Source organism: Erythrolamprus reginae, chromosome 1, assembly GCF_031021105.1.
Source record: "Erythrolamprus reginae isolate rEryReg1 chromosome 1, rEryReg1.hap1, whole genome shotgun sequence".
In the NCBI taxonomy this organism is placed as follows: Eukaryota; Metazoa; Chordata; class Lepidosauria; order Squamata; family Dipsadidae; genus Erythrolamprus; species Erythrolamprus reginae.
In genome coordinates, this window is record NC_091950.1 from 257894433 (window position 1) to 257920302 (window position 25870).

Consider the following 25870-nt stretch of genomic DNA (forward strand, 5'->3'; position numbering starts at 1 on the left):
CACAAAGGTTTCACATCAACATCAGTGACTGAATGAAATGCAATGAAAAATTAAACTGATTTGCTTGGAAAAAGTGAGGGCAACAATATAATCTGGGAAAAGTACATATGTTTTATGGTGTTCTCTACTCATATTTACTCCACAGCATTTCTATTAAAGAGTTAGAGCCAAATGCATTTAATTGATGAGTATCTAGTATCTTAAGATTAGTACCAACATATCTATGGATAATTGTTGTTGGACAATGCAGTTAATTCTTTTGGAACAGGTTCTTCTGGAATTGAGGGAAGCCCCCTTATTATTAGTTTACAAGGAAACTAAAGAGCCATCTATGCTTTCAAATTTTAAGTTTGGGTGTTTTGTCTTTTTTTTTAAAAAATTACACACATGATTTCTAATGTTGTACATTCATGCCGTGAGCATACAGAATAATTTGGAAGTGGGTAGCATATAAATTGGTCAAAACTAAAATAAAGAAGAAATAGGCAGTTTGGATGATTGCAATGGGAAGTGGATGCTGGGCTAAACAGGCATTTGATCTAATCAAGAAGATTGCATTTTATATTTTTACAAGGAACTAAGCCATGGGTTCACAATGTTAGCAACTCTAAGATGCATGGACTTCAACATTTAGAATTTCCCTGCTGGCTGGCAAAATTTGGGAGTTGAGGTCCACACATCCTAAAGTTATCAAGATAGGGTACCTTTGAACTAAGCTACATGGGGTGGACAAAAAAATGGAAATGCCTTGAAAAATCATCAAAATATCTTTTAATATCTTTTGCGGCAAATACAGTCTCAATTCTCTGAGGTATTGATTCATACAAATTGTGAATTGTTTCCAAAGGAATTATAGCCCATTCTTCAGTTAAAGCATCCTCCAGTTCTTTTAGAGACAATGGTGGTGGAAATCGACTTCTTACTTGAATCTCTAAAATTGACCATAAATGCTCAATGTTGAGGTCTGGTGATTGTGGTGGCCAGATGAGATGCTGAACTTCATTAGAATGTTCCTCGTGCCATTCTTTAACAATTCTTGCTCTATGGATTGGTGCATTATCATCTTGAAAGATGGCATCCCCCTCTGGAAACAGTTCTTGAACCATAGGATGAATTTGGTCGGCCAAAATTCCTAAATAGTGATAGCTGTTAATTCTTCCATGAAGGGAAATCATTGGCCCAGTGGATTTCCAAGAAATAACACCCCAGATCATCACAGAATCCCCGCTATGTTTGATGGTTGGAAGAATGCAGTCTGGATGAAATTATTCTTTTGGCTGTCTCCAAACGTAAACATGTCCGGAGGTCGGAAAAATGGTAAATGATGATTTGTCAGAGAAAATCACATTTTGCCACTGCTCGAGGGACCATTTCTGGTGGTTTCTACACCACTCTAAACGCTTTAAAACATTTGTCTTTGAGAGCAGAGGTTTTCTAATTGCAGCTCTTCCGTGGAATCCAGATTTGTGAAGCTCCCTTTGAACACTTTTTGTGGAAACTGGATTCTGTACGTGTCTATTGAGCTCTGCAGTGATATTAGGAGCTGTGGTCTTGCGATCCGCTCTAACAATTCACTTTAGAGTCCGACGGTCTCTCTCAGACAACTTCGACTTTCGACCAGACCTCTGCTTGGCTGAGGATGTTTTCCCTTCTCTTTCAAAAGCAGTCATTACTTTTGAGACATTACCTCTTGAAACGCCAAACATTCAGGCACTTTCTGTTACACTAGTGCCTGCCATTCGAGCACCAACAATTTGGCCTCTTTGAAAGTCTGAGAGGTCTGCCATTTCTAGAAGGTTATAACCAATTTCCTTAAATTTCTGTAAAAAAAAGGTAGTTTTAAAAAACATATCAAATAACAGAGTTAAAAAACCCCATTAAAATATGTCAAGTTTTGATTGATTTGAACATGTTCAAACATTATGATGCCAAAAAGTCAAGTGTTTCCATTTTTTTGTCCACACCCTGTATATTTATAAAACTGGAGATGGTGCTATTATGGATAGCAATAATAAACAGACTGTAATTCTAATATGACAGAACATTTTATCATTTGATAATTGTTAATGCAGATTTTTTTTGTGTGTGTTATGTTAGTACTATTACATGAAAATCAACTGTCCAGTTTGGTATAGTGATTAAGGTCCTAGGCTATAAACTAGGAGGATCAATGAGTTCTAGTCCTGCCTTAAGCACAAAGCCAGCTGAGTGACCATGGACTAGTTACTTTCTCTCAGCTTGAGGGTAATTGATTTGTCCTACTGACTTTCATAAAACTGTCTTTTTCTGCCTTTGGGCATTTTAAAAAAAAAATATTTTTTTTTATTATACTGTAAACATCTTTCAATACACACACACAATATTAATGAAATAAATAAACTATTGGTAGTGATAATTTATCTATCTTGATGACTTTCATAAAACTCTCTGACATTTAGACAACACATGGAATTAATTTGGATCCATACAAGCCAAAGAGATACTATTTTTAATATTTTTATTGAAGTTTCTTTGATAAGAAGTGAAACATCTTCAAAGAAAAATCGGACAGTCCAGTTGCCTCTTGAAAAAGCATATTTGGGACATAGTAGTTTTATGTTCCTTTATTTTATTTTTAAGTTATTAATAAAATCTCTTCTTCCCATCTTTAAAGCCTTATCAGTGTTATAGTCAAGAAAAGTCCAGAATAGAATAGAATAGAATTTTTTAAAATTGATCTAGTGTGATTAGACACACAAGGAATTTGTCTTGGTGCATATGCTCACAGTGTACATAAAAGAAAAGATACGTTCATCAAGAATCATAAGGTACAACACTTAATGATAGTCCTGGTACAAATTAACAATCAAAATACTGTTGATACTGTGTTGTCTAATATTGTAACAGGTGGAAATATGGGCAGGTTTTGTTGGCTTTCTATGAGATTTATATTTTTAAATGATCTTCTTCACTTCACTCAGCAGAGTATTATCATAGCAGAATTGTGCAGCAATGTATATTGAGTACATAAATACACTGACTCCAATATAAGCTTATGTGTTTTATTTCTTCTTCTTCATGGAACTTGTTTTGTTTTCACAAATAACAACTTGACAGGAGAAATATATTTCTCTTCTCAAATAATAACATACATACACAATCCTTGTACTTCATTTAGATCCTATCCTAATCATAAATATTCCATCTATGAATATTATATATATATTCCCTCATGAACTCTGCTTTCTATGATGCAGATTCACCAACAGTCAACATACAAATGAAAAGAATTCTCCGTTCCAACTGCCAAAGCCAACTATATACCAGTATGCAAATTAGCTCTCATGTACCATTACAGTGATCCCTCGATTAGCACGGTCTCGATTAGTGCGAAACGCTGCAACGCGGTTTTTCACAAAATATTAATTAAAAAATACTCCACGGTTTTTTTGCTATACTGTACCACGGTTTTTCCCACCCGATGACGTCATACGTCATCACCAAGAGTCACTTCTCTGTCTCTTTCTCTTTCTTTCCTGTTACTATGCTTCAATCATTTTCTCATTTCTCTTTTTTCTCCCCTTTTTTCTATCATTTCTCTCTCTCTTTCTTCCTCTCTCACACTCTCTTCCTCCCTTCTCTCTCCCCCCCTCCACTTGCCCACGAGAAGAAAAAAAGCAACCTCTGCCGGGCAGCTCCCCTTGTGCCCCCGCTTTGTGCCTGCCTCTTTTGGGGATTTCTTTTTCTTTTCTTTTTTGCGCTGGCAGCGGGAGCTGTTGGGGAGGGCTCTGCCGGGAAGGCCTCTCAGCTGCAGAGCCGAATGGGGGCGGAGGCAACAGCGGAGCCCGGTGCTGGGGCCATGCGAGGCTGTTCATCCAGGGGGGCGTGGACTGGCAAGTCGCCCTCCTTTCTCTCTCTTTCTCAAGATCGCTTGCCGCTTGCCGCTTGCCTATTGCAGCGAAGGAGGCGAAGCAAGGCTCCAAGCTGCAAAGCGGCAAGCGGCAAGCGATCTTGGAGTTTCCCCTTTGCCTGGGCGGCAGGAAGACCAAGGGAAGGTTCCTTCAGCCGCCCAACACCTGATCCGCTCCGCAGCGCGGCAGCAGCGAGGAGCCGAAGATGGGGTTTCCCCTTTGCCTTTACCCCATCTTCGGCTCCTCGCTGCTTCCGCGCTGCGGAGCAGATCAGCTGTTGGGTGGCTGAAGGAAACTTCCCTTGGTCTTCCCTGCCGCCCACACGCAAACTCCACCATCTGCGCATGTGCGGCCATGAAAAAAATGGCGCACATGCGCAGATGGTGGTTTTTACTTCCGCATCCAGTATAACGCGGAAATCGGTTAGCGCGGGAGGTCTTGGAACGTAACCCCCGCGCTAACCGAGAGATCACTGTATATCCCCTTTTTCCATGCTGTATGCTAACTACTTTCTCCCAAAGTCTACCACCATTTCTACGGTTTTGAGTGTATTCAGTTCCAGATTGTTCTAGTCGCACCACTGTTGTGTCATCTGCGAACTTCAGTAGTTTAACAAATAGATTGTTAGAGATCCAGTCATTGGTATACAGAAAGAAGTGGAAAGAGCACACAGCCTAGGGGCCCCTGTGCTAATTGTACAGGTATCTGATGTGGTTTTATCAACTATCAGAAGCAACATATATGCTGTTAATCTTGATCAAATAAATCAACTTTGTATTCATTCCATCTCCTTTAAAGACTCTTGATCTTTAGTCCCTTTAGTGTCCTAAAAGTCAATTTCTTACCATTTTGCCTCCTGCTAGAAACTGCTTTATAGGTTTAATATCTTTTTTTGTAAATCCAAGATAAGAAAGTTATCCATGCCATTCTGAGTAATAATGTTCTGTCCCCTTTAATCATTAAGATACCAGCCAGTTTCAGTTGTAAATCCAATGTAACATTTTTTGTATCATTCTTGCAGTCTGACATTTTAAAATCCACTTTCAGAATATTTGCCCTAGTTTGTTTTATTCAGTAAAATCTGTTCATCTTCGATATTATTTCTGAATCCATTTTTATAATGGCACATAATTTTAAGAATAATTTCTGAGTGCGTTGTTCCCAATTATCCTCAAATTCTTTTAAGATCAGATATTTTTTCCTCCATTCTATATTAATGTATCACTTTTCCTTTAATTATAGTTTTAGTTCTTTCTAGCTCCCTCTAGTGTCCAACCTTCAAAATCCCTCATCATTTTTTTCTTAATTTATTATCTATTAGATTTTTATCTAACCTTCATATTTTATAAGTAAATCAAAGCAGTGAATATACAGAACATAACACTCCTTCTTTCTTCTCTTTTCCTTGTAACAATATCACTGGCTTTCAAGACTGAGGTGAGACAAGAACACAATCTTCTAGTTTCTAGCCTGGTGTTTTAACCAGCAGACCAATCTAGTTTTAAGCAACAATTACTCATAGGAGGGTTTCTTACAATTAGTTTCAAAATCTTTCTCCATAATTCATTTAGAACTTTCTGAGATCAATGTTTTAATCAGCCTTTTGCTGTTTATTCAAAAATAAGAATTTTTTAAGTCCTTGCATAAAACTCTTGTCATCAAATTTAGGAGAAAACTCACCTGGTGTAATGAAAATTTGCCTTTCTGAGGATTCTTAGTATCAAAACAATGCATTAACAAGCAATTCTGAAAAATGGTTAGGAAAGAAAGTATGCAAACTCGGCGTCCTTTTGAAAGCTCTAAACCAGTGATGGTGAACCTTTTTTGGCTTGCGTGCCAAAAGAGGTGCATGGAGGTGTGCTACCATGCATGCCTATGCCCATAACCCTCCCCTCCATGCATGCGCACCACCACCCTGTGCTGCCCCCACACATGCACACATTCCCCCCATTTCTACATATATACCCAGGCCTCACTGAAGCCTGGGACATGAAAAAATGGGCAAACCGGAAGTTTAGAAAAATGCACTTTCCGTTTGCGTTGTGCTATTTTTTTGCATTCTGGAGGGTTCAGGGAAGCTTCCTGAAGCCCCGGAGTGCAAAAAACAGCACAACAGGCAAACTAGAACTGTCTTTTCCAAACTTCCGGTTTGCCTGTTGTGCTGCTTTTGCACTCCGGGGCTTCAGGAAAGCTCCCAGAACCCTCCAGAGTGCAAAAATGAGAAGTGCGTTTTCTGAACTTCTGGTTTGTCATTGGGTGGTGTTTTTTGCACTCCAGGCTTCAGAGTAGCTTCCCTGCAGCATTTGGAGGGCGAAACGGCCTTTCCCAAGACCGAAAAACAGCTGGCCAATGTGCACATGCACGCTGGACTGACAAGGGGCAACATCTCGCTTGCCATCCGATATGCCATAGGTTTGCCATCACGGCTCTAAACTGTGTTTCCTTCAGTTCCCAAAACTCTAAAAGTGATCAAAGATTGCTGTCTTACAATTTCCTCATGAAGAGACATTGTATGGATTGCAGTTATTGGCTTCACTCTCGCAGAATGTTTTTAATGTGCCATTGCTCCCTGGAAGTCCCCAGGAAATTATAGACATACTATGTTTTAATGCAGGGGTATCAAACTCAAAGCTTGGGAGCTGGTCCCTGGGGTGCTTAGATCTGGCCCGTGAGGCTGCCTTGGAAACAGTGAAGGATTGCCCCATGGTGCTTCTGTCAGCAAAAACGGAGTTTGTGAGGGCCACATGCAGATCCTTTTGAGCTGTTTTTGGTGGCAAAGGGTTGCAGGAGGCTGTCGAAGCAGAAAATGGAGCTTGGGAGCCCGTTTTCTCTGGCAGAGTGCTCCGGCCACGACAAGCATACCTGACACGAGTGACATCAAGCTGGCCACTTTGCCCCAAGTTCAAACACAACCCTGATGATAGTGATATCATAGTGAAAATAAAGGATCAAGATGGTTTCTATAATACAAACACTGGCTTTAAGAGTTGCCTCTTTCATGAGGCTTTTCATGTTTAGACCTTTAAACATGTCAGAAGTGTGCTCTGAATTAGCACTTGGAAGGTAAAGATGAGGTAGAAATATGGAAAAGATGTCATTTATGTATGAATATTTTAATTAACTGTTTTAAAAATAAAGTTGTACATCTAGCTTATAGATAATATAAATATGTGAATCTGTTTTTGTGTGTTTTCTTTTATTTTTATATAGGATGGTGGTTCGATGCATGTGGACCCTCCAATCTAAATGGTCTATACTATCCACTGCGACAGAACACTAACAAATTTAAAGGGATTAAATGGTACTACTGGAAAGGAGCAGGCTATTCTCTAAAGGCCACAACTATGATGATCCGCCCAACGGATTTCTAAAAAAGTCTACAATTTTTTTTTGGAAAATTATGTCGACATAATTCTAATATATTTTGACAATATGGATACACTATGACCAATTTTTCTGCCTGAACAACATACAAATGCATCCTAAAGGTATCAGTGTTTCTACTCCTGATTTCAGCATTGCTGAATTTCATCACAGTTCAGTCATGTAAGAAGAAATAACCAAACTAATAATGATTTTAAAAAGAGAATGTTAGAAGGATTCTGCAGGACCTTAAGAACTTTGTTTTCATGAACATTTATGAAGTTTGTGCTTAACTGGAACTGTGAAATATATCTAGATTATCTAAAATTTCTTCAGTCTTAAACATTACTTTATATCTTACAATTGAACTTTCAATTGCTATTTTAAAAAGAACACTGTTTTGTAAACTATATTGTATCTTATTATTCATGCTGTTCGCTGTAATTATGTAAATATTTTGTAATTAATGCCTATATCTAGATTATTGCCTTTAGTAGTCACATATTCAAAGATATTTGGTAGCACATAGTATATTTAATGACTTATAAAAATATGTATGTATTTAAATGTCTTTCCTTTAAAATCCAATACTGAGCATATAACAGACCACTATTTTTATACCTTGCATATCAGATATTTATATAGGTATTCTAAAGCTCAAAATACCTTTGCAATTTATAGAACTCTACATGTGAACTCAGTATAATGTATAAGAATATTGGGCTGTTCTTTCTTGTTCTTTTCTGTTAAAATAATACTTCTTAATTATAATTTCTCAGTATTTTGGACAGTTTAAAATATACTTTAGCTTAAAGGGAAATTGCTAATTAAAAGTTTGAACATCTCTTGAATAACATTGATTTGGGATTAGTTGATATACAGTTCCCTGTGAACATTTTGCATTGTTTATACTTTGATATATGACAATCAAATCATTATCATATTCTATGATAAGTTAAAAAGCAAAATATTACTTACAGGAGCTGCAGGGAAATCCACTGACAATTCAAATGGCTCTTCAGAAATCCAATAGCCATATTCCAGAGACCACAAAACCTAGACAGTGATGGAACCACTAAGAATTAATAGCTCTATTCAAAATGTGTAAAGTAGCTGGTAGTAAGATAATTAACAGCGAAATAGTTAACATAGTCACGCTTTGTTTCACACAGCCCTGATAACTATGCTTTAGCTACACGCTGGGTACAGTATATTTTACTTTATTGAAATCTCATCAAAAGTTTAGCCTACAATAGAAACAGACTTCTAAGTTTGTAGACTATGTGCAGTCTTAAACAGATGTTTAAAGATATAATCAATACAGCATGGAGTTTGAATATATTTGTATACTTGGCTCAGTCAACAGACCTTAATCACACTTAATCACAAAGCTTTTTGGAAGCAAATTTGTTGCACGAATAAACAAGGAAATGTCTGTTCAAGGAAGTGTAGCCCCAATGTTTAAACCATGTGAAGAAGTTGTCAATTTTCTTCTTCTTTATTAAAATTTCCTGCAGTAGCAAATTCATTAGTCTCAGAGCAGGATTCAAACAAGAGCTTTTAGTATATATATAGAATCAGTTCATGAACCTGGCCCCAGAGGGTTGTGCAATAGAACATCAAGCTTATTAAAGAGTTTAGACTAGATGAACAGAACATATTTGAGGACACTGAAAATCAGTTGGTAAATCAATGTGCATTAAACCACTGTTCCTGTGCCATCAGAGAAATTGATTTAAAACCACGGCCTTGTATCCAATGGCAAGACAGTGAATACAAATGTTTTTCTTACATAGCCCACTCTATCTGCCCCAAAGTATTCCTTATGAGTGAATTAGAGGACTTTCCAAGTCTTAAATCTTAATGGATACAGCTAGGGAGGAGATCTGATGGAAACCAGAAAATTCTCAGTGCATAGGTTGAAGTGTCACCCACTTTTCTCACAATTTCTTTAGATAGTTGCCAACATCTATAAATGCTTTGCCTAAGATTAATTAGTTCTGGAAATTGCTAATTTGCTACAAAATAGTTCCTTCACAAAGCACAGTTGAAATATTTGATATATGTCTCAAGAACACTATTTCTTGTATGAATCTCTGTTAATAAGTTCCAGATTCTCCGCTCCCAAATCCCTTCCTAAGTCCTAAACTGTACATATACAAAATAAGAGAAACAATTAATGCTGTTCATCATTTGATCAGTGGTCAACAGCTGGTATGTTCAAAACAGTGATTTAATGTGCCCAGTCCCGGAAGGAACATTACAAAGAGGCTATAACAAAAGATCAAAACAAATGCAGTTTAAATCTAGTCAATGACTTTTTCCACAGGAACAAAATGACATCCTCTGTGGTTATCTAGTTAAATGTGCTATTTCCTTTACTAGCCCCTCTTTTAAAAATATAAACGGTGAGTGTTCTCTTTCATATTTTTCACCTGTAAAAATATTTAATACTCTTATTATCTGAAGAAAAACATTTGCTGAATCATCATTTGTTGCATGTGAAATACTTGCTGAATCTTGTCATATTTCCCATTAAATCATACTAGAATGAATGGCCCAGAAGCATTAAATATTAGATAAGAAACTGAAATATTCTGCATACAGAGCTAGCCGTTCTAGGGGAACAAGGGACCACTGCTTAATAGCGATCCCTGGTTCCGGTTCCATGAGCTCAACTCAGGATATTGGTAACGAGTGTAATTCTGGCCCTGGGCTCAGGTTGCTGCTACTCAATGCCAGGTTGGTGGTAAATAAAGCTCTCCTCATCTGGGATTTGATCCTGGATGAGGAGTCCGACCTGGCATGTGTGACTGAAACCTGGCTGGGCCCAGAGGGAGGAGTTCCTCTCTCTGAAATTTGCCCAGCTGGCTTCCAGGTATTGCATCAGCCTCGACCCCAGGGAAGTGGGGGGAGGAGTGGCTATTATAGCCAGGGAGAGCCTTTGCTTGCGTAGACTCGTTGCTCCAGAGATTGCGGGTTGGGAGTCCCTCCTGGTGAAGTTGGACTTGGGGGTTCAGGTGGGCTTGTTGCTCACGTACCTGCCTCCCAGCTGCATGTCAACAGTCCTGCCTGTGCTGCTTGAGGAGGTAGCCGGGTTGGCAGTGGGGTTCCCCAGACTCATTGTCTTGGGGGACTTTAACCTACCGTCGCTCGGCGAAACCTCTGGGCAAGCGCAGGAGTTCATGGCCACCATGACAGCCATGGACCTGATTCGAGTAATAGGTCCGACTAACGAGGGGGGGCATGCACACGACATGGTATTCCTCTCTGAGCAATTGAGCAATGGTCTGAGACTAAGGGGCTTAGAAGTGTTGCCTTTGTCATGGTCAGATCATTTTCTATTGCGACTTGACTTCCTGGCTCCAATCCTTCCCCGCAGGGAGGCGGAACTGACTAGGTGGTTCTGCCCCAGACGCCGGATGGACTCAGAAGGCGCTTGGGGTTATTCCAGATGCAATCGTCCATAGTTCGGCAGAGTCTCTTGCTGAGGCCTGGAACAAGGCTGCAGCAGAGGCTCTTGACCAGATTGCGCCGTTGTGACCTCTCCATGGCGCTAGACCCTGTAGAGCTCCATGGTTCAACGAGGAGCTCCGGGAGTTGAAACGCCAGAAGAGATGTCTAGAGAAGTGATGGAGGAAGAGTAAGTCCGAATCCGATTGAACGCTTGTAAGAGCTCATATTAAGACTTACAAAGTGACACTCAAGGCGGCAAGATGCGCGTATCAAGCCACCTTGATTGCATCAGCGGAATCTCGCCCAGCCGCTCTGTTTAGGGTGACCCGCTCCATTCTTAATCAGGGGGGAGTTGGGGAGGCCTTGCAGAGTAGTGCCGAGGATGTTAACATATTTTTCGCTGGTAAAGCCGCTTGGATCTGGATGAACCTCGACTCCGATTGGATAACAGAGTCGACTGACAACGAGTCAGTCGAGGTGACTGGGGCCCGTACTTGTCCATCTGGGTGACACTTGATGAAGTGGACAAGGCCATTGGAGCTGTGAGCTCCGCCACCTGCTTACTGGATCCGTGTCCCTCTTGGCTGGTTTCGGCCAGCAGGGAGGTGACACGGAGCTGGGTCCAGGAGATTGTCAATGCTTCTCTGGGGAGGGGGTCCTTTCTGGCTCCTTACAAGGAGGCACTTATGCGCCCCCTCCTCAAGAAGCCTTCCCTGGACCCAGCCATTCTTAACAACTATCATCCAGTCTCCAACCTTCCCTTTATAGGGAAGGTTGTTGAGAAGGTGGTGGCGCTCCAACTCCAACGGTCCTTGGAAGAAGCTGATTATCTAGGCCCTCAGCAGTCAGGATTCAGGCCCGGCTATAGCACGGAAACTGCTTTGGTCGCGTTGATGGATGATCTCTGTCCTGGTGCTTCTCTACCTCTCAGTGGCTTTTGATACCATCAACCATGGTATCCTTCTGCGCCGGCAGCAGGAGTTGGGAGTGGGAGGCACTGTCCTTCAGTGATTCTCAACCTACCTCTTCGGTCGGTCGCAGTCGGTGTTAGTGGGGGGTCAGAGGTCGACCTCTAGATTGCTCCTTTGTGGGGTGCCTCAGGGGTCGGTCCTCTCCCACCTGCTATTTAATATCTACATGAAACCGCTGGGTGAGATCATGGGGCATGGGGTGAGGTATCATCAGTACGCTGATGATACCCAGCTGTACATCTCCACCCCATGTCCAGTCAGCGAAGCAGTGGAAGGGATGTGCCGGTGCCTGGAGGCTGTTGGGGTCTGGATGGGTGTCAACAGACTCAAACTCAACCCTGATAAGATGGAGTGGCTGTGGGTTTTGCCTCCCAAGGACTATTCCATCTATCCGTCCATCATCCTGGGGGGGGGGAATTATTGACCCCCTCAGAGAGGGTTCGCAACTTGGGCGTCCTCTTCGATCCACAGCTAACATTAGAAAACCAGCTTTCAGCTGTGGCGAGGCAGGCGTTTGCCAAGGTTCGCCTGGTGCACCAGTTGTGGCCCTATTTGGACCGAGAGTCACTGCTCACAGTCACTCATGCCCTCATCACCTCGAGGTTCGACTACTGTAATGCTCTCTACATGGGGCTACCTTTGAAGAGTGTTCGGAAACTTCAGATCGTGCAAAATGCAGCTGCGAGAGCAATCGTGGGCTTCCCTAGGTATGCCCATGTCACACCAACACTCCGCAGTCTGCATTGGTTGCCGATCAGTTTCCGGTCACAATTCAAAGTGTTGGTTATGACCTATAGAGCCCTTTGTGGCATCGGGCCAGAATATCTCAGAGACCGCCTTCTGCCGCACGAATCCCAGCGACTGATTAGGTTCCACAGAGTTGGCCTTCTCTGGATCCCATCGACTAAACAATGTTGTCTGGCGGGACCCAGGGGAAGAGCCTTCTCTAAGGCGGCCCCGACCCTCTGGAACCAGCTCCCCCTGGAGATTAGAATTGCCCCCACCCTCCTTGTCTTTCGTAAACTCCTTAAAACCCACCTCTGCCGCCAAGTAGGGGGGAACTGAGACATCTCCCCTGCGCCTATACAGTTTATGCATGGTATGTTTGTGTGTATGTTTTCTTTTTTAATAAGGGTTTTTTAGTGACTTTTAATTATTAGATTTGTTATATATTGTTTTATTGTTGTTGTGAGCCGCCCCGAGTCTACGGAGAGGGGCGGCATACAAATCTAATAAATAATAATAAATAATAATAATACAATCTTGGTATAAACTATCTGTTATATATCTCTAAATAGATAATATATATCTATGTACTGTAGTTAAAGAATATATACATATTCCTTAACTACAATATACTGTATCTCTATACAGTCTATATAAGTATCTATATAAATAGATATACAGTGGTACCTCGGTACTCGAACGCTTTGTTTCTCCTACATTTCGGATAACGAACAAAATTTTCAGCAAAAATTTGCTTCGGTATCTGAACAAAAATTCAGATACCGAACAGCCAGTGAAAATTTTGTTCATTATCCGAAATGTAATCCCGGAAGCTTCAGGGGGCTGAGGAGCTCTCTAAGAGCTCCAAGCTGCAGGAGGGGTGGGGGCTGCTGTAATCCCGGCAGCTTCAGGGGGCTGAGGAGCTCTCTAAGAGCTCCAAGCTGCAGGAAGGGTGGGGGCTGCTGTAATCTTGGCAGCTTCTGGGGGCTCCTTTCCTCATTGCTTCCTCTTATTACCTGTAAGCAGCTTCAAAAACTTTCTCCTTCCCTGTGGCTGCAACAGCAGCGGCTTCCCTTCGAGTAGCAACAGCGCCGGGAACGTCACGTGATGAAGGGAAGCCGCCGGAGCCATCTCAGCAGTTGCTGCTGCTCCAGCAGCTTCCCTTCATTACGTGACTTCCCGGCGCTGTTGCTACTGGAAGGGAAGCCGCCGCTGTTGCAGCCACAGGGAAGGAGAAAGTTTTTGAAGCTGCTTACAGGTAATAAAAAGAAGCAATGAGGAAAAGAGCCCCCCAAAGCTGCCGGGATTGCAGCAGCCCCCACCTTTCCTGCAGCTTGGAGTACCGAATTTATTTCTCCCATTGGAAATAAAGAAAATAGATTTAATAGGTTCACAGCGAGTTAACAGGGGCTGGGAACCAATTAAATCCATTTCCATTATTTCCTATGGGATAAATAAATTCGGTACTCGACCAAATCGGTTCTCGACCACACTTCTGGAACGAATTGTGGTCGAGTACCGAGGTACTACTGTATATACATATTCCTTAACTGCAGTACTTCAGATGAAAAGGTGTTTATAACATCTTAGTAGAATTCTGAGATATCTTAAAAAAACACTATTAAATTCTTTCCTCCATCATATTTTGGGGCCAGCTGACAGTAAAAAACAAGGCAATACAATTTTCCTCTCAACTTGGCTCTAATAGAAAATATATAACTTATTGGAATAGATACACCCCCCCTCCCCTGGGCTTTATCACAAAATCTCAGGGACCTCTCTCCATTCCACCTGAAATTAAGGTTCACCCTTACATCCTTAACATCTTATAGCACGAGTTCTCCAAATACTACACAGCTCTATATCTTGAGATTGGATCATGTGCCTCTAGGTATTCAAGTCAGAATGGATTTAGTAATTAAAAACCTGTGAGAAAAATACTCAGTTTACAGGTACCATAATACAAATAAAACAGGGAAGGCAGCATTGAATAGGTTAAACACTATACTATATAGTCCACCCCTTCCCCCCACAAAAAAATAATCAGCTACAGAAAAGTTGCAATTTAAAAATTATGTAACATACAATAATAGACAGTGTAATCAGTTGTATTTACACTCCTGATTCAAAAGCATCTGAATGGAGATAATTTCTTTGAATATGATTACAGAAAATACGATCCATCTGTGACACAAATCCCTTGGCATTAAAAGGCTTTCCTGTTTCTGCAGCTGTACTTGATTCCTCTCCAGTCTGGGAAAATGAGAAACTACAGCCTTCTGCTTCTATTACTTTGAAAATCAATATGTATACTTTGAATACAAGTTTATCATTAATTTGAGTCCCTGTGTTACTGTCTTGTTTCAGTAGGTATTTTGTAATGGCAGGAAGGCTAAATCTCATAAATAAATACATTTCTTTACAGTCAGAAGAGTAATTTTCAATGACTAGTTGAAAATATTAACAAAGAAGGCATGCAGTTGTACATTTTAGTAGCTAGTTTTAGAGCCTCCAATTTATCTATAGCAAGGAACAGGAAAGTCCAGGAAAATGTAAGCCAGCCGTTATTTTTGTCAAAGAGATTTTCTTATTTCCTTATATTTCTTGTACCTCCAGTATACTTTGGTATGAGGGGGGAAAACAGAAGAGATTGAAGGATCTGTTTAGAAAAAAATCTGGATTTTAGCATTTTGACTGCAAAATTATTCTAGTGTAGTGTTATCTCTAACATTGTTTATTAATTGCCAACATTCTTTCTTTTTTATAAATCAAAACTGCACTGGGTGAGCTGTCACCAGGAACTTTTTGAATATTTGGGGCCTCTTCTCTCCATCACTAATGACAATTATAGCAGTTTTTCACTCTTGTGAGTCCATGCATATGAATCTGGATGTTTCAGTCCCACCTACAAGTATTCATATGGCCAAATGCACTTTGCAAACCTCCACCATCCACAGAAGTGAAACATGACAAAAATATTTCACACTCCTGGTTTATAGGAAATATTCACCTTCTGTTCTTTTTTAAAAAGTGGTAATAATGTTATGCACATTTATATGCCTATTTTGCTATAAAAATTAATACTTAAACTTAAGCAACCTCGATTAAGAGGAACACTTTATTATTTATTTATTTGATTTTTATGCCGTCCTTCTCCTTAGACTCAGGGTGGCTTACAACATGTTAGCAATAGCACTTTTTTAACAGAGCCAGCCTATTGCCCCCACAATCCGGGTCCTCATTTTACCCACCTCGGAAGGATGGAAGGCTGAGTCAACCTTGAGCCGGTGATGAGATTTGAACCGCTGACCTTCAGATCTACAAGTCAGCTTCAGTGGCCTGCAGTACAGCACTCTACCTGCTGCGCCACCCCAGCTCATTTAATATTTCACATTGTGTGTCTTATATATTCCTTTATCATTAATGTCATCAGATAATGACCATATTTTAATGAAAAAAGTCTACTGATAGTAATCTGTATTACTTACCCAATCATAGCAGATAATCCAGCAACCTCGAGCAATTCCCATAAGTATATTTAAAGTCCGGCGGGGGCTCCCTGCAATTACATGACTCGTATTTTTGCATACTTCATCAGAGGTTAGAAAACCACCCAGCTTCTTCAGCACCTGCAGAGTTATTTTCTGCATTCTTTAAGAAGAAACAGAGAACAGACCTTGATAACTTATTACACTTCTACATAAATTTCATTTCATTTATTGGATTTATATGCCGCCCCTCTCCGAAAACTCTTATAAGTTATAAGTTATAAGCGTTATTATAAGAGCTATGTACAAAACTTTAAAATGGCCAAAAGGTATGTTTATTTTTGACCTGCTTCATTGAAAGTTGACCTCAGTAACTAGTTCTTTCTATTTGTAAAATGGAGTTTGAGACAGCCCTATTTGATGTTGAGATATTTCCAATGAGATTGGACAGGGTGTCCAGGGGGAAAGCATTTCGAAATTCCCTGACATTTCCCTCTATTTCCCTGACATTTCCCTGAAACTTGCAATCTAGTTAAGGCGTGGTCGTAGATGATGTCATACCAAATGGCTAAGCCATGGAGAAATATCGGTAGCTGAGGAAGCAAGTTGTTGCCACAGTTATGCTCATTTATGTTTGATTCTGCCAGGCAGCGCGATCCTTTTTTTTGTTTTTTTACATTTTCCCCTGACATTTAAACATTTTAATAGTTTGTTTTTTCCCCTGGTTTATTCAGTTCTTTTCACGAATTCCCTGATACAGTGGTACCTCGGTTCTCGAACGCTTTGGTTTTTGTACATTTCGGATACCAAACAAAATTTTCTGCAAAAATTTGCTTCAGTATCCGAACAAAAATTCGGATACTGAGCAGAAAATTTTGTCTACTATCCCTTCGAGGAGCAGCAGCAGCATCAGGAACGTCACGTGATGAAGGGAAGCCGCTGGAGCCTCCGCCGCCACCGGGAAAGAAAAAGTTGGTGCAGCTGCCTGGAGGTAACCAACTGAACCGCTGAGGAAAGGAGCCCCCCGAAGCTGCCGGTATTGCAGCCAGCCCTACCTTCCTGCAGCTTAGAGCAGTTACAAGGTAGAGACTGGGAGGCTGTTAAGAGGGTGGTCAGGAGGGGCGTGTCGAGATTCCGACTCCCATTCCCTCTCACCCCGTCCCCTCAGATCTTTATCCCATAGGAAATGGAGGAAATACTGTAGATTTAATTGGTTCCCAGCAAGTCAATGGGCTGGGAACCAATTAAATCCATTTCCATTATTTCCTATGGGATAAATTAATTCGGTTCTCGACCAAATCGGTTCTCAACCACACTTCTGGAACGGATTGTGGTCGAGAACCGAGGTACCACTGTATTTTCCGAACTGCCTATTTTCCTGATAATTCCCCGATTTCCCTGTTTTCCAGGTTTGCAGGACACCCTGGTTGGAACAAATGTTTCAGGAGTCGGAATGTTTCTATTTTTGAATGTTTTGCACATATTTATTTAAGTATGCCTGCAATAAAAATCAGGATAATTTATCACCTTCAAGCTAAACTTATGTCCCTTTGAAAATGAATCTAGCAGCTCACCTATTAGCAGATAAAAATTAGATGACACTAATCTTCTGAATGCTATACTGTTTTCTGATAAGATTCTGGATCAAATTCAAAATCCTAGTTTTAAACCAGATGGCTTGGCTCCCATGAATCTCATCCTATATATCCTCCCATGTATCTCATTCTTATAATGAATAGCATTCTATCCATTATAAGAAGTACATAGTTCTTATCTACGTTATCGTGTTGTGAGCCGCCCCGAGTCTTCGGAGAGGGGCGGCATACAAATCTAATAAATTATTATTATTATTATTATTATTATTATTATTATTATTAATCCCAGGAAAGAATGTTTAAGGCACCCATTTTCATGAATAATATTGAGGGGTAGTGGTCTCATGAAAAATGTCTCTCTCTGGAGGCAATAGCACTCTCTAGTAGTTCAGTTGGCCCCATTTTGCTCCCACAGGAAAGTCATAAAAATGGTATTGAGAGAACATGTAAGATTTGATGGTTACTGAGGCAGGACAGCAGGATGGTAGATGCTGCTATTAATTGATATTTGAATTGCTTTTTTAAAAAAAAATCTGATTTTTTTAATACAAATATCTTATTTCATGCTGCAATTTGAAGAAGTTAATAAGTAACAGCACACAGTGAATGCAATTTTGAATAAGCATGCATTCTTTCATCATTCATGCAGATTGTAAAAAACTTGTTGCTTCCTACATATCTCTATAACAAAATCCATAAATATTTAAAAGGATCATATTTTTACTGAAGTCCCATGTAAAGTAGTTTACTCATTCCTCTTATATAAAAATGATTTAAATTAAAATTATTAATATGTCTTTTAAGTCTCTTAGAAAATTTATACTATATATTCAAAGCTACTGTATTTTTCGGAGTACAGTGTTCCCTCGATTTTCGCGGGTTCAAACTTTGTGAATAGCCTATACCACGGTTTTTCAAAAAAATATTAATAAAAAAATACTTCACGGTTTTTTTTTCCTATGCCATGGTTTTCCCCACCCGATGACATCATATGTCATCGCCAAATAATTTTTGAAAAAAATAAATAAAAAATATTGTTAATAAATAATTATGTTTATAAATATCAGGATCACTAAGTGTTTTATTCAATGGTGAGTATTAGTAATAATGGTGAGTAAATGGTTGTTAAGGGAATGGGAAATGGTAATTTAAGGGTTTAAAGTGTTAAGGGAAGGCTTGTGATACTGTCCATAGCCAAAAATGGTGTATTTACTTCCGCATCTCTACTTCGCGGAAATTTGACTTTCGCGGGCAGTCTCGGAACGAATCCCCCGCGGAAATCGAGGGAATACTGTACAAGACGCACCTAGATTTTAGAGGTGGAAAACAAAGAAAAAAAATATTCTGAACCAAATGGTGTAGTAATATATTATTTAATAAAATACCAATGTAGCAGAATACTTTTTACAAACATGTATATTTTTTACAAACATGTACACTTTCTACAGACTTCAAACTTGACAGCTTTAATACTTTTGGACTTTAACTCCCAGAATTCCTCCTCCAGTCATGCTAGCTCAGGAATGGGGGTTGAAGTCCACAAGTCTTAAACTTGCTAAGTTTGAATACCCTTGCATCCCCAACACAGAGGTCTTCAAACTTGACAGCTTTAAGACTAGTGGACTTCAGCTCCCAGAATTCCTCCTCAGTCATGCTAGATGGGGTAATTAGAAGGCAAAAGCAGCCCCACTTTTGCGGAAAATGGACCTTTTTTCACACATTCTTTCACAAAAATTTGGTGAGGAAAGGATCTGGGAAGCTTGCAGAAAGTTCCTAGGTGCTAGGGAATGGTAGAAATAGCCCTATTTTTGTGAAAAATTGGTCGTTTCCCCCCCATTTTTTCACAAAATGTGGTGGTCAAGGGTCTGGGGAGCCTGGAGAGAGCTCCTGGGGATTGGGGACGGCAAATCTGCCTCAATTTATGTGAAAAAACTGGCAAAAACCCAGCCCGTTTTTTGCAAAAATAGGGCCATTTTTGTCACCCGCAGCACCCAGCCCTCTGCAGGCTTCCCAGACCCTCTGTCCAAAAATAGGACATGGGGACGGAACTTCAGGACAGCAAAAATGGCTGTATTCGGTGTATAAGACGCACCAACATTTCCACCCTCTTTTAGGGGAAAAAAAGGTGCATCTAGTACTCCAAAAAATATGGTAATTTGAATCCTAGGGATTGAAGTCTGGGTATGTCTATATTTTTCTGATTGTAGCATACAAATTTAAGCTGTTAATGGAAGTGTTGATTCCCTGTTGCCATAGACCTGCATTAGAAGCCACATTGGCTCAGGTGAAATCTAAACATTTGGGGATACTAGAGACAGTTTTATGAACTACAAAGATATGAAAATATGTGTACATAGAAACATAATCATAATACCTGGTACTTACTCAGGCGACATGCTTGTCATGACTAATGTTCTCAAAGGCTAAAGATTTAAACAAAGAAGGAAAAATAAATAAACATATTTGTTTGCTCTTGACAATATCCAATTCTGATGAATATCTAAATCATAAAAAGATTAAAGTTTTTTCACAGATCTGAACATTTAGGAAGCAAATTGTAGCTTTTTGTCATAAATATACCCGCACGTAGGAGCCCTGTGCACCCATGTAGGGTATCTTCATGTGTGCAATTCCTGAGTGGTCCTCAGTTTATTTATTTATTTATTCGGTTTCTATGCCGCCCTTCTCATGAGACTCAGGGTGGCTCAAGATGAAAAAGGGCTAGTTATGAGGGAAAAAAATAATGGGAAAAAATTAGTATTCCCCAATCCAAAAGGGTACAATCAGCTTCCTAACAGTATCTTGGGTGTTTTCCCCACATGGTTTGAGAAATTCAGAAACATGGTTTATCTTCTCTATTAAATGTAAACTAGATCACGATTTTGGATCTCTCTACTGGTCCTCTCCTCCTCCTCCTCCTCATCATCAGACTGTGATTCTAATCTACAAGAATTAGTGTATTCATATTCAATAGGCTTTGGATAGCTATATGGATACCCATTGTCATGAAAAAACCTTCGAAATGTGAATTCATAAAAAGCATGCTCAGGATGTTTATCATTTTTATATCACCCGTTAAGTGTGTCATTTACATTCCCTTCTTTATCTTCACTCCATAATTTATCTGGATCAATTGTATCAAAATTTCATGTATCAAAGTTCTCTGCTACAAAGTTAGAGAGGGTACCATTATATATCTCTCAGTGCTAAAAACTAGCACACTTTTATGATCCTTGAACATATTTTTTTAACCTTTAATGGGGAAGAAAGAATGCTGTGAAAACATTCTACAGTGGTACCTCTACCTAAGAACGCCTCTACTTACGAACTTGTCTAGATAAGTGTTCTGCTGGGCTTCACGTTATGAGCCCCAATTAAGTCAGAAATGTAAATTCAAACACACACGCTGTTGTAAACAGAAAAGCCGTTTATCCAAAATAAAGCTGTGCACACACTTTAAACTGAGTAAATGACAGTTAACAGTTCTTGAAAGTTGCGAGAAACAAGCAAAGCAGATAAGAACAGCTGTGGAAGTGTCACAGCCAGACCTGTTCCAGTCAGTTCACAAGTTTTTACTTAGCTGTGAAATATCCCCAAAAGTCTGTGAAAAACCAGGAACAAAATGCAAACACAACGTCTCCTTCTCCAAACGGAAAGGTCTATATCAATGATGGTGAATCCTTTTTTCCTCGGGTGCCAAAAGAGTATGGGCATGTGCTATCACGGATGCACGAGTGCCCATACCCAGAATTCAATGCTTGAGCTAGGACAACTGCTCGTGTGCCAGCAGATATGGACCCGCTTTCCACCAGTGGCACCTGTGCCATAGGTTCGCCATTATTGGTCTATATAGTAAATAAACAGACCATTTGACCTTGAGAAGAATAAATCCAAATACTAGAAGATGAAATGTTTTGTGACAGATGCTTGCTAAAAATGTGTTGCTGCTCATTGAAGAGTTTAAGGAAATTTTGTTTCCATGAATTAGAAAGGAGAGTGAGTGGAGGGGTTGAAAAGGCAGTCTTAGCTTAGCTGAAAATCCTCCTGCCTTTAAATCAGGTGACTAATGGTGGCTCTGAACACTCCGCAATCCTTTAGTTACAGAAAAATAAAATTAAAAGTATAGGATCCATTTCATGGCTGTAGCATGGCACACTATGTTCTGCCAAATCAAATGTTGGTTTTACAAATGTTGGTTTTTATCCAAAAAACTTCAATTCTAAGAATATGTAATAAAATGCTGCAGAATTCAGTGTAGCCTGTCCAATTATGTTTTCCCTCTGTATAGATTAGCTATTCAATGGTTTGTTATGATTTTGTGTCCACTAAATATTAGATTTTGTCGTCCCCCCTCAGGATTCCCATCTACTTCTGCAGAATGTAGGGCTCCCCAGACTTGACACAAAAAGAAATCACTGAACCTGGGAAAAAGAAGAAACAATAGCCATGTCCTTCTACTGGTCTTACAGCCATGATATACCAACTCACCTTTTTTATTCTCCTGGCAATCTTTAATTTCCTCTGAGGCTCATTCACATGGCTCCCCAAAGGCTCACAAGCAATTTCTCTGGCATCATTCGTTGAAAATTTGGCATGATCTAAAAACCAGATCCATTCAGAGTTAATCCTAATCCATTCTATGAAAAATGTAAATGCTGTTCACGTATTCGCTTTGCATTGTTCCTGTATATTTTTCATAATCAGGCACTGTTCCTTGATGTTTTATATTTTCTCTACACTGTATGGCTTCTCTAAAAAAAGAATAATTTCAGTTTTAAGTAAACATTTTAAAAATCATTTTAGGTATGTGATATCTTTCAAAACCTTTCATCTTGATTTTTACAGGTCCTAATTTGAATTTTTAAAAATGAATATTTCCTTTTATTTCTCTTTATCACAGGCAAACCAGCAGTTTCTTACAGATTGCACCAAGATTACTCTCACAGCCTATTAGATCTTCATAACTTTTTATAGCAGAACTTTGTTAGATTTTCATTCTGCAACTTTATATTACTAGAAGCAAATTCCCTTTAAGATGAAAATGGCAGTGACAGTCAAAATACTTTAAATGTTGAAATGTTTACAGTTCAAAACAACTGTTTAGTTCCTTCTGGAAATATTTCTGTTCAGTTCAAATCAAATTTACTTCAAAGCAACCTCTTATAGTTCAGAACACTTTGGAGCTACATACCTCTATAAAAAAATTCCAATTTCATATACTTCACATATTATTTGAATTCTAAGATGTCTGCTCTTAATTTCAGAATTAATTATAGCTGTGTTCATATTTGGTTGCTCACTATCTTCAGGCCATATTCAATCTTATTAGCAGCGACTAACACAGGTTCTCAACTTTCCTAATGCTGCAACATTTTAATACAGTTCCTCATATTGTGGTGACCCCAACCATAAAATAATAAAATTATTAGGAAACTCAGAGGTGGGTTCCAATTTACCTCACTGCCAGTTCGCTTCCCCCTGCACTTTGGCTGCACACATGCTTTGTGCGTGCATGTATGCACCATTTAAAAAAAAAAAAAGCAAAAAAAAAAAGAGAGTAAAAACCAAGATGGTGATACATACGCAGTGACAGAAATTTGCCTTCTGCACATGATCAGAAGTTCCCATGGTAGTCTATTTGCATGTGGGTGGATTTGCCTGGAGACAGATAGAGGAGCGGTGTCTTGGTTCCTAAGACCATCACAAATATTTTTTCCCCGATAGTCTTAGGCAACCCGTGAAAGAGTCATTCAACCCCCAAGTTGGGAACCACTGAACTAACAGATAAAACATAATTATTACATGACAGTAGTCTGAGCTTTATGGAATATATAATGAAGTCTTTAATTTGATGGGAAAAACTGCTGTGAACATCAGATTTCTTGATATAAGATCTCTTGGCCCTAATATACTATGAAATAAAAAAGGTCACTGTACTCTAGCTATACTATAAATATTTTATCGGTAGTATTGTAAATACCTATGAATACTATTCTCTGAACAGCTTTTTTTGTTTAATAAAATAACTCAAAATGTATTAAGCACTTCTATAACTACCCTTTTAGGTTTGCAAGGAAATGGGAGAAAAAAAATAGGGGGAAAAGCTTATATTGTACATGGATATTGTAAGATTAGGATGGTATAAATGAAGGGATCACAGCCAGTAAAAATAATATCAGTAGTATGGCATTTTCTAGGCATGATTTGGCCATGTTAACTTTTAAGAGTCTATTTTGGAATTGCTTTCTCAAACTCCAAACGCATGTTGACTTTTAATACAAATATAAGCAAGCCTCAAATACTGAGATATACTTCACCCCTACAAGAAATAACTTATATATAAACATAGTTGTTCATAAAGTACTAAGCTGCATCTGGGAACTGGTGTTCTTCAAATTCTAGCCAGTGTTTCACATATACATTATGCCAAAAAGGAAGTGCATTATTAATCCTTCTATGGGACTTAGGCATTTGTAATATAAGAAACATGGACAAACATGTCTCCAATGCTGATCACTATAAAATTTGCCATGTAAGTCTCTTACAATCAACTCTGGTAATGGCAACTATACTAATGAGGACATTTAATTCTCACACAATCTTGTGAATTGATACTAGGGCAATGATAACAAATAAATGAAGGGATTTAGAGTCCTACTATTGCCATTCAAAAAGATGATTAGATTAGAAATGAATAACCTAGATTCCAGCAGGCCTACAAATCATGTGCAGATATACATATTCAGCTTTAGTTTACTGAATTTTATATTACAACTGACTAAAAAGTACACTTTTAGCAAATAATGCTGTATGTAGAGTTATTAAAATGGTGTATCATAAAAACAGCAATACTTCTCTCCCAATGCATGATGCGTTTTTTTAAATATCAAGAGCTGTTGAGGTAAACAAATCTATAATGTAATTGGAATTGAAATTTGGCTTCAATGATTATATAACCCATTGCCCTGGATTTGCTGGTGGAAAATACAGCATGTACATACTCCATAGTACAATAATGCACACAATTCAGATAAACACATTTCACATCTATACTTTTATTAATTCAAAATATCTAAATAGCAATACACTATATAGAAAATAAATCATATATCCAAGTAGATATTTACAAAAAATTATCACAAATTTATAAATGAGTTAGAATATTGATGCTCTTGGTAAGGAAATAATTTATATTTTATGCAAGGCTGAATATTAACACATGTATTAACATGCAAAAATAGTTCAGGAGTATTGTTTTACAATTTGCACAAGACAGCACCTTTCTTGTACTTATTACAGTGTTGCAGTTATCTCCTCTATCCCCAAGGTTTCTATATAGCCTAAAAGATGGGGTTGCTTTAATAACCAGATTGAGATACTATGCTTACAAGAGATCTGTCCTAATTTTGTTTGAAACATGAGAATTAGTGTACTGTTATATATGAGAGAGATTATATAATACATATGAGAAAGATTTAATGCAGTCATCATGTATATATTAGATCTATGGAGCTCTTCTGCCACTCCTGGTTTTGTGTATTCAGTCCAATTAAAGTTATGTGTCTACAATTCTTCCAGAATGATATGTGAAGAAGCATGAGATCAATATTTATTACATTAAACTAAGAAAATGCATCTAAACACTATAATCCTGAATGATTATTGGTCTTGAATGATTATTGGTTCCTATATTGACCAGAATAAATGTATTATTTTCATAACTAAAGATTACATTGACTGTAGATTGCCATTAATAGATGAAACAACCAGGTTTTAATTTCCACATGTAAATCAGATTTGAATTCCGACTAACCCTTGATTTTAGATGAAATAGAACCTAGCAAACTGAAGACTCATAATCCAATCTTAGATTTTAGATGAAATAGAACCTAGCAAACTGAAGACTCATAATCCAATCTGTACTTATTAACTGATCTATGTCAAGATCCTGAGATTAATTTAGTTTGAATAAACAAAATTATATTATAACATTACAAACTGCTATAGTCCTTGGCATAGTTATGTGGAAACACATTACAGTACACTAAATTTTACAGGCTGTGGAATGTTGAGCAATCAAGGGCATAAGCACTCTTTTAAAGGAATATCACCACAGATATGTATGACAGAAACATTTTTCACCAGATTCCAAAAATCCACCTGAAAGCTGATGTCGCAAATCTAATTATTAAATTCCAAAATTAATTTGGAGATACAGTGGTACCTCAAGATATGAACCCCTCGTCTTACGAACAACTCGTGATACGAACCCGGGGTTCAGAAAAATTTTGCCTCTTCTTACGAACTTTTTTCGAGTTACGAACCGGCGTTCGGAGACAGCTGGGAAGCCGCGCGGCTGTTTTAAAAGGTGACAGCCGGGC

General features: G+C 38.9%; 2 protein-coding genes across 6 annotated transcripts in view; one reads left to right on the plus strand and one right to left on the minus strand.

Moving 5' to 3' along the window:
• Positions 1-8104, plus strand: part of ANGPT2 (angiopoietin 2) — a 66391-nt gene extending 58287 nt beyond the window's left edge. The window contains exon 9 of the mRNA XM_070732877.1: positions 7101-8104. Within this exon, the coding sequence (XP_070588978.1) occupies positions 7101-7261 (161 nt within the window). The 3' untranslated portion in view covers positions 7262-8104. The remainder of the gene's footprint in view (positions 1-7100) is intronic.
• The window catches only part of MCPH1 (microcephalin 1), a 163458-nt gene that overhangs the window by 108039 nt on the left and 29549 nt on the right, over positions 1-25870 (minus strand). For 4 of the 5 annotated variants that reach the window (XM_070732872.1, XM_070732873.1, XM_070732874.1 and 1 more), the window contains 4 exons: positions 21978-22087; positions 19875-19912; positions 15895-16057; positions 8232-8309 (listed from right to left, as the gene is read on the minus strand). In XM_070732872.1, the coding sequence (XP_070588973.1) occupies positions 8232-8309; positions 15895-16057; positions 19875-19912; positions 21978-22087 (389 nt within the window). Of the gene's footprint in view, positions 1-8231; positions 8310-14392; positions 15066-15894; positions 16058-19874; positions 19913-21977; positions 22088-25870 lie in introns of those variants that run through there. The other variant, XM_070732876.1, reaches the window with a different exon arrangement.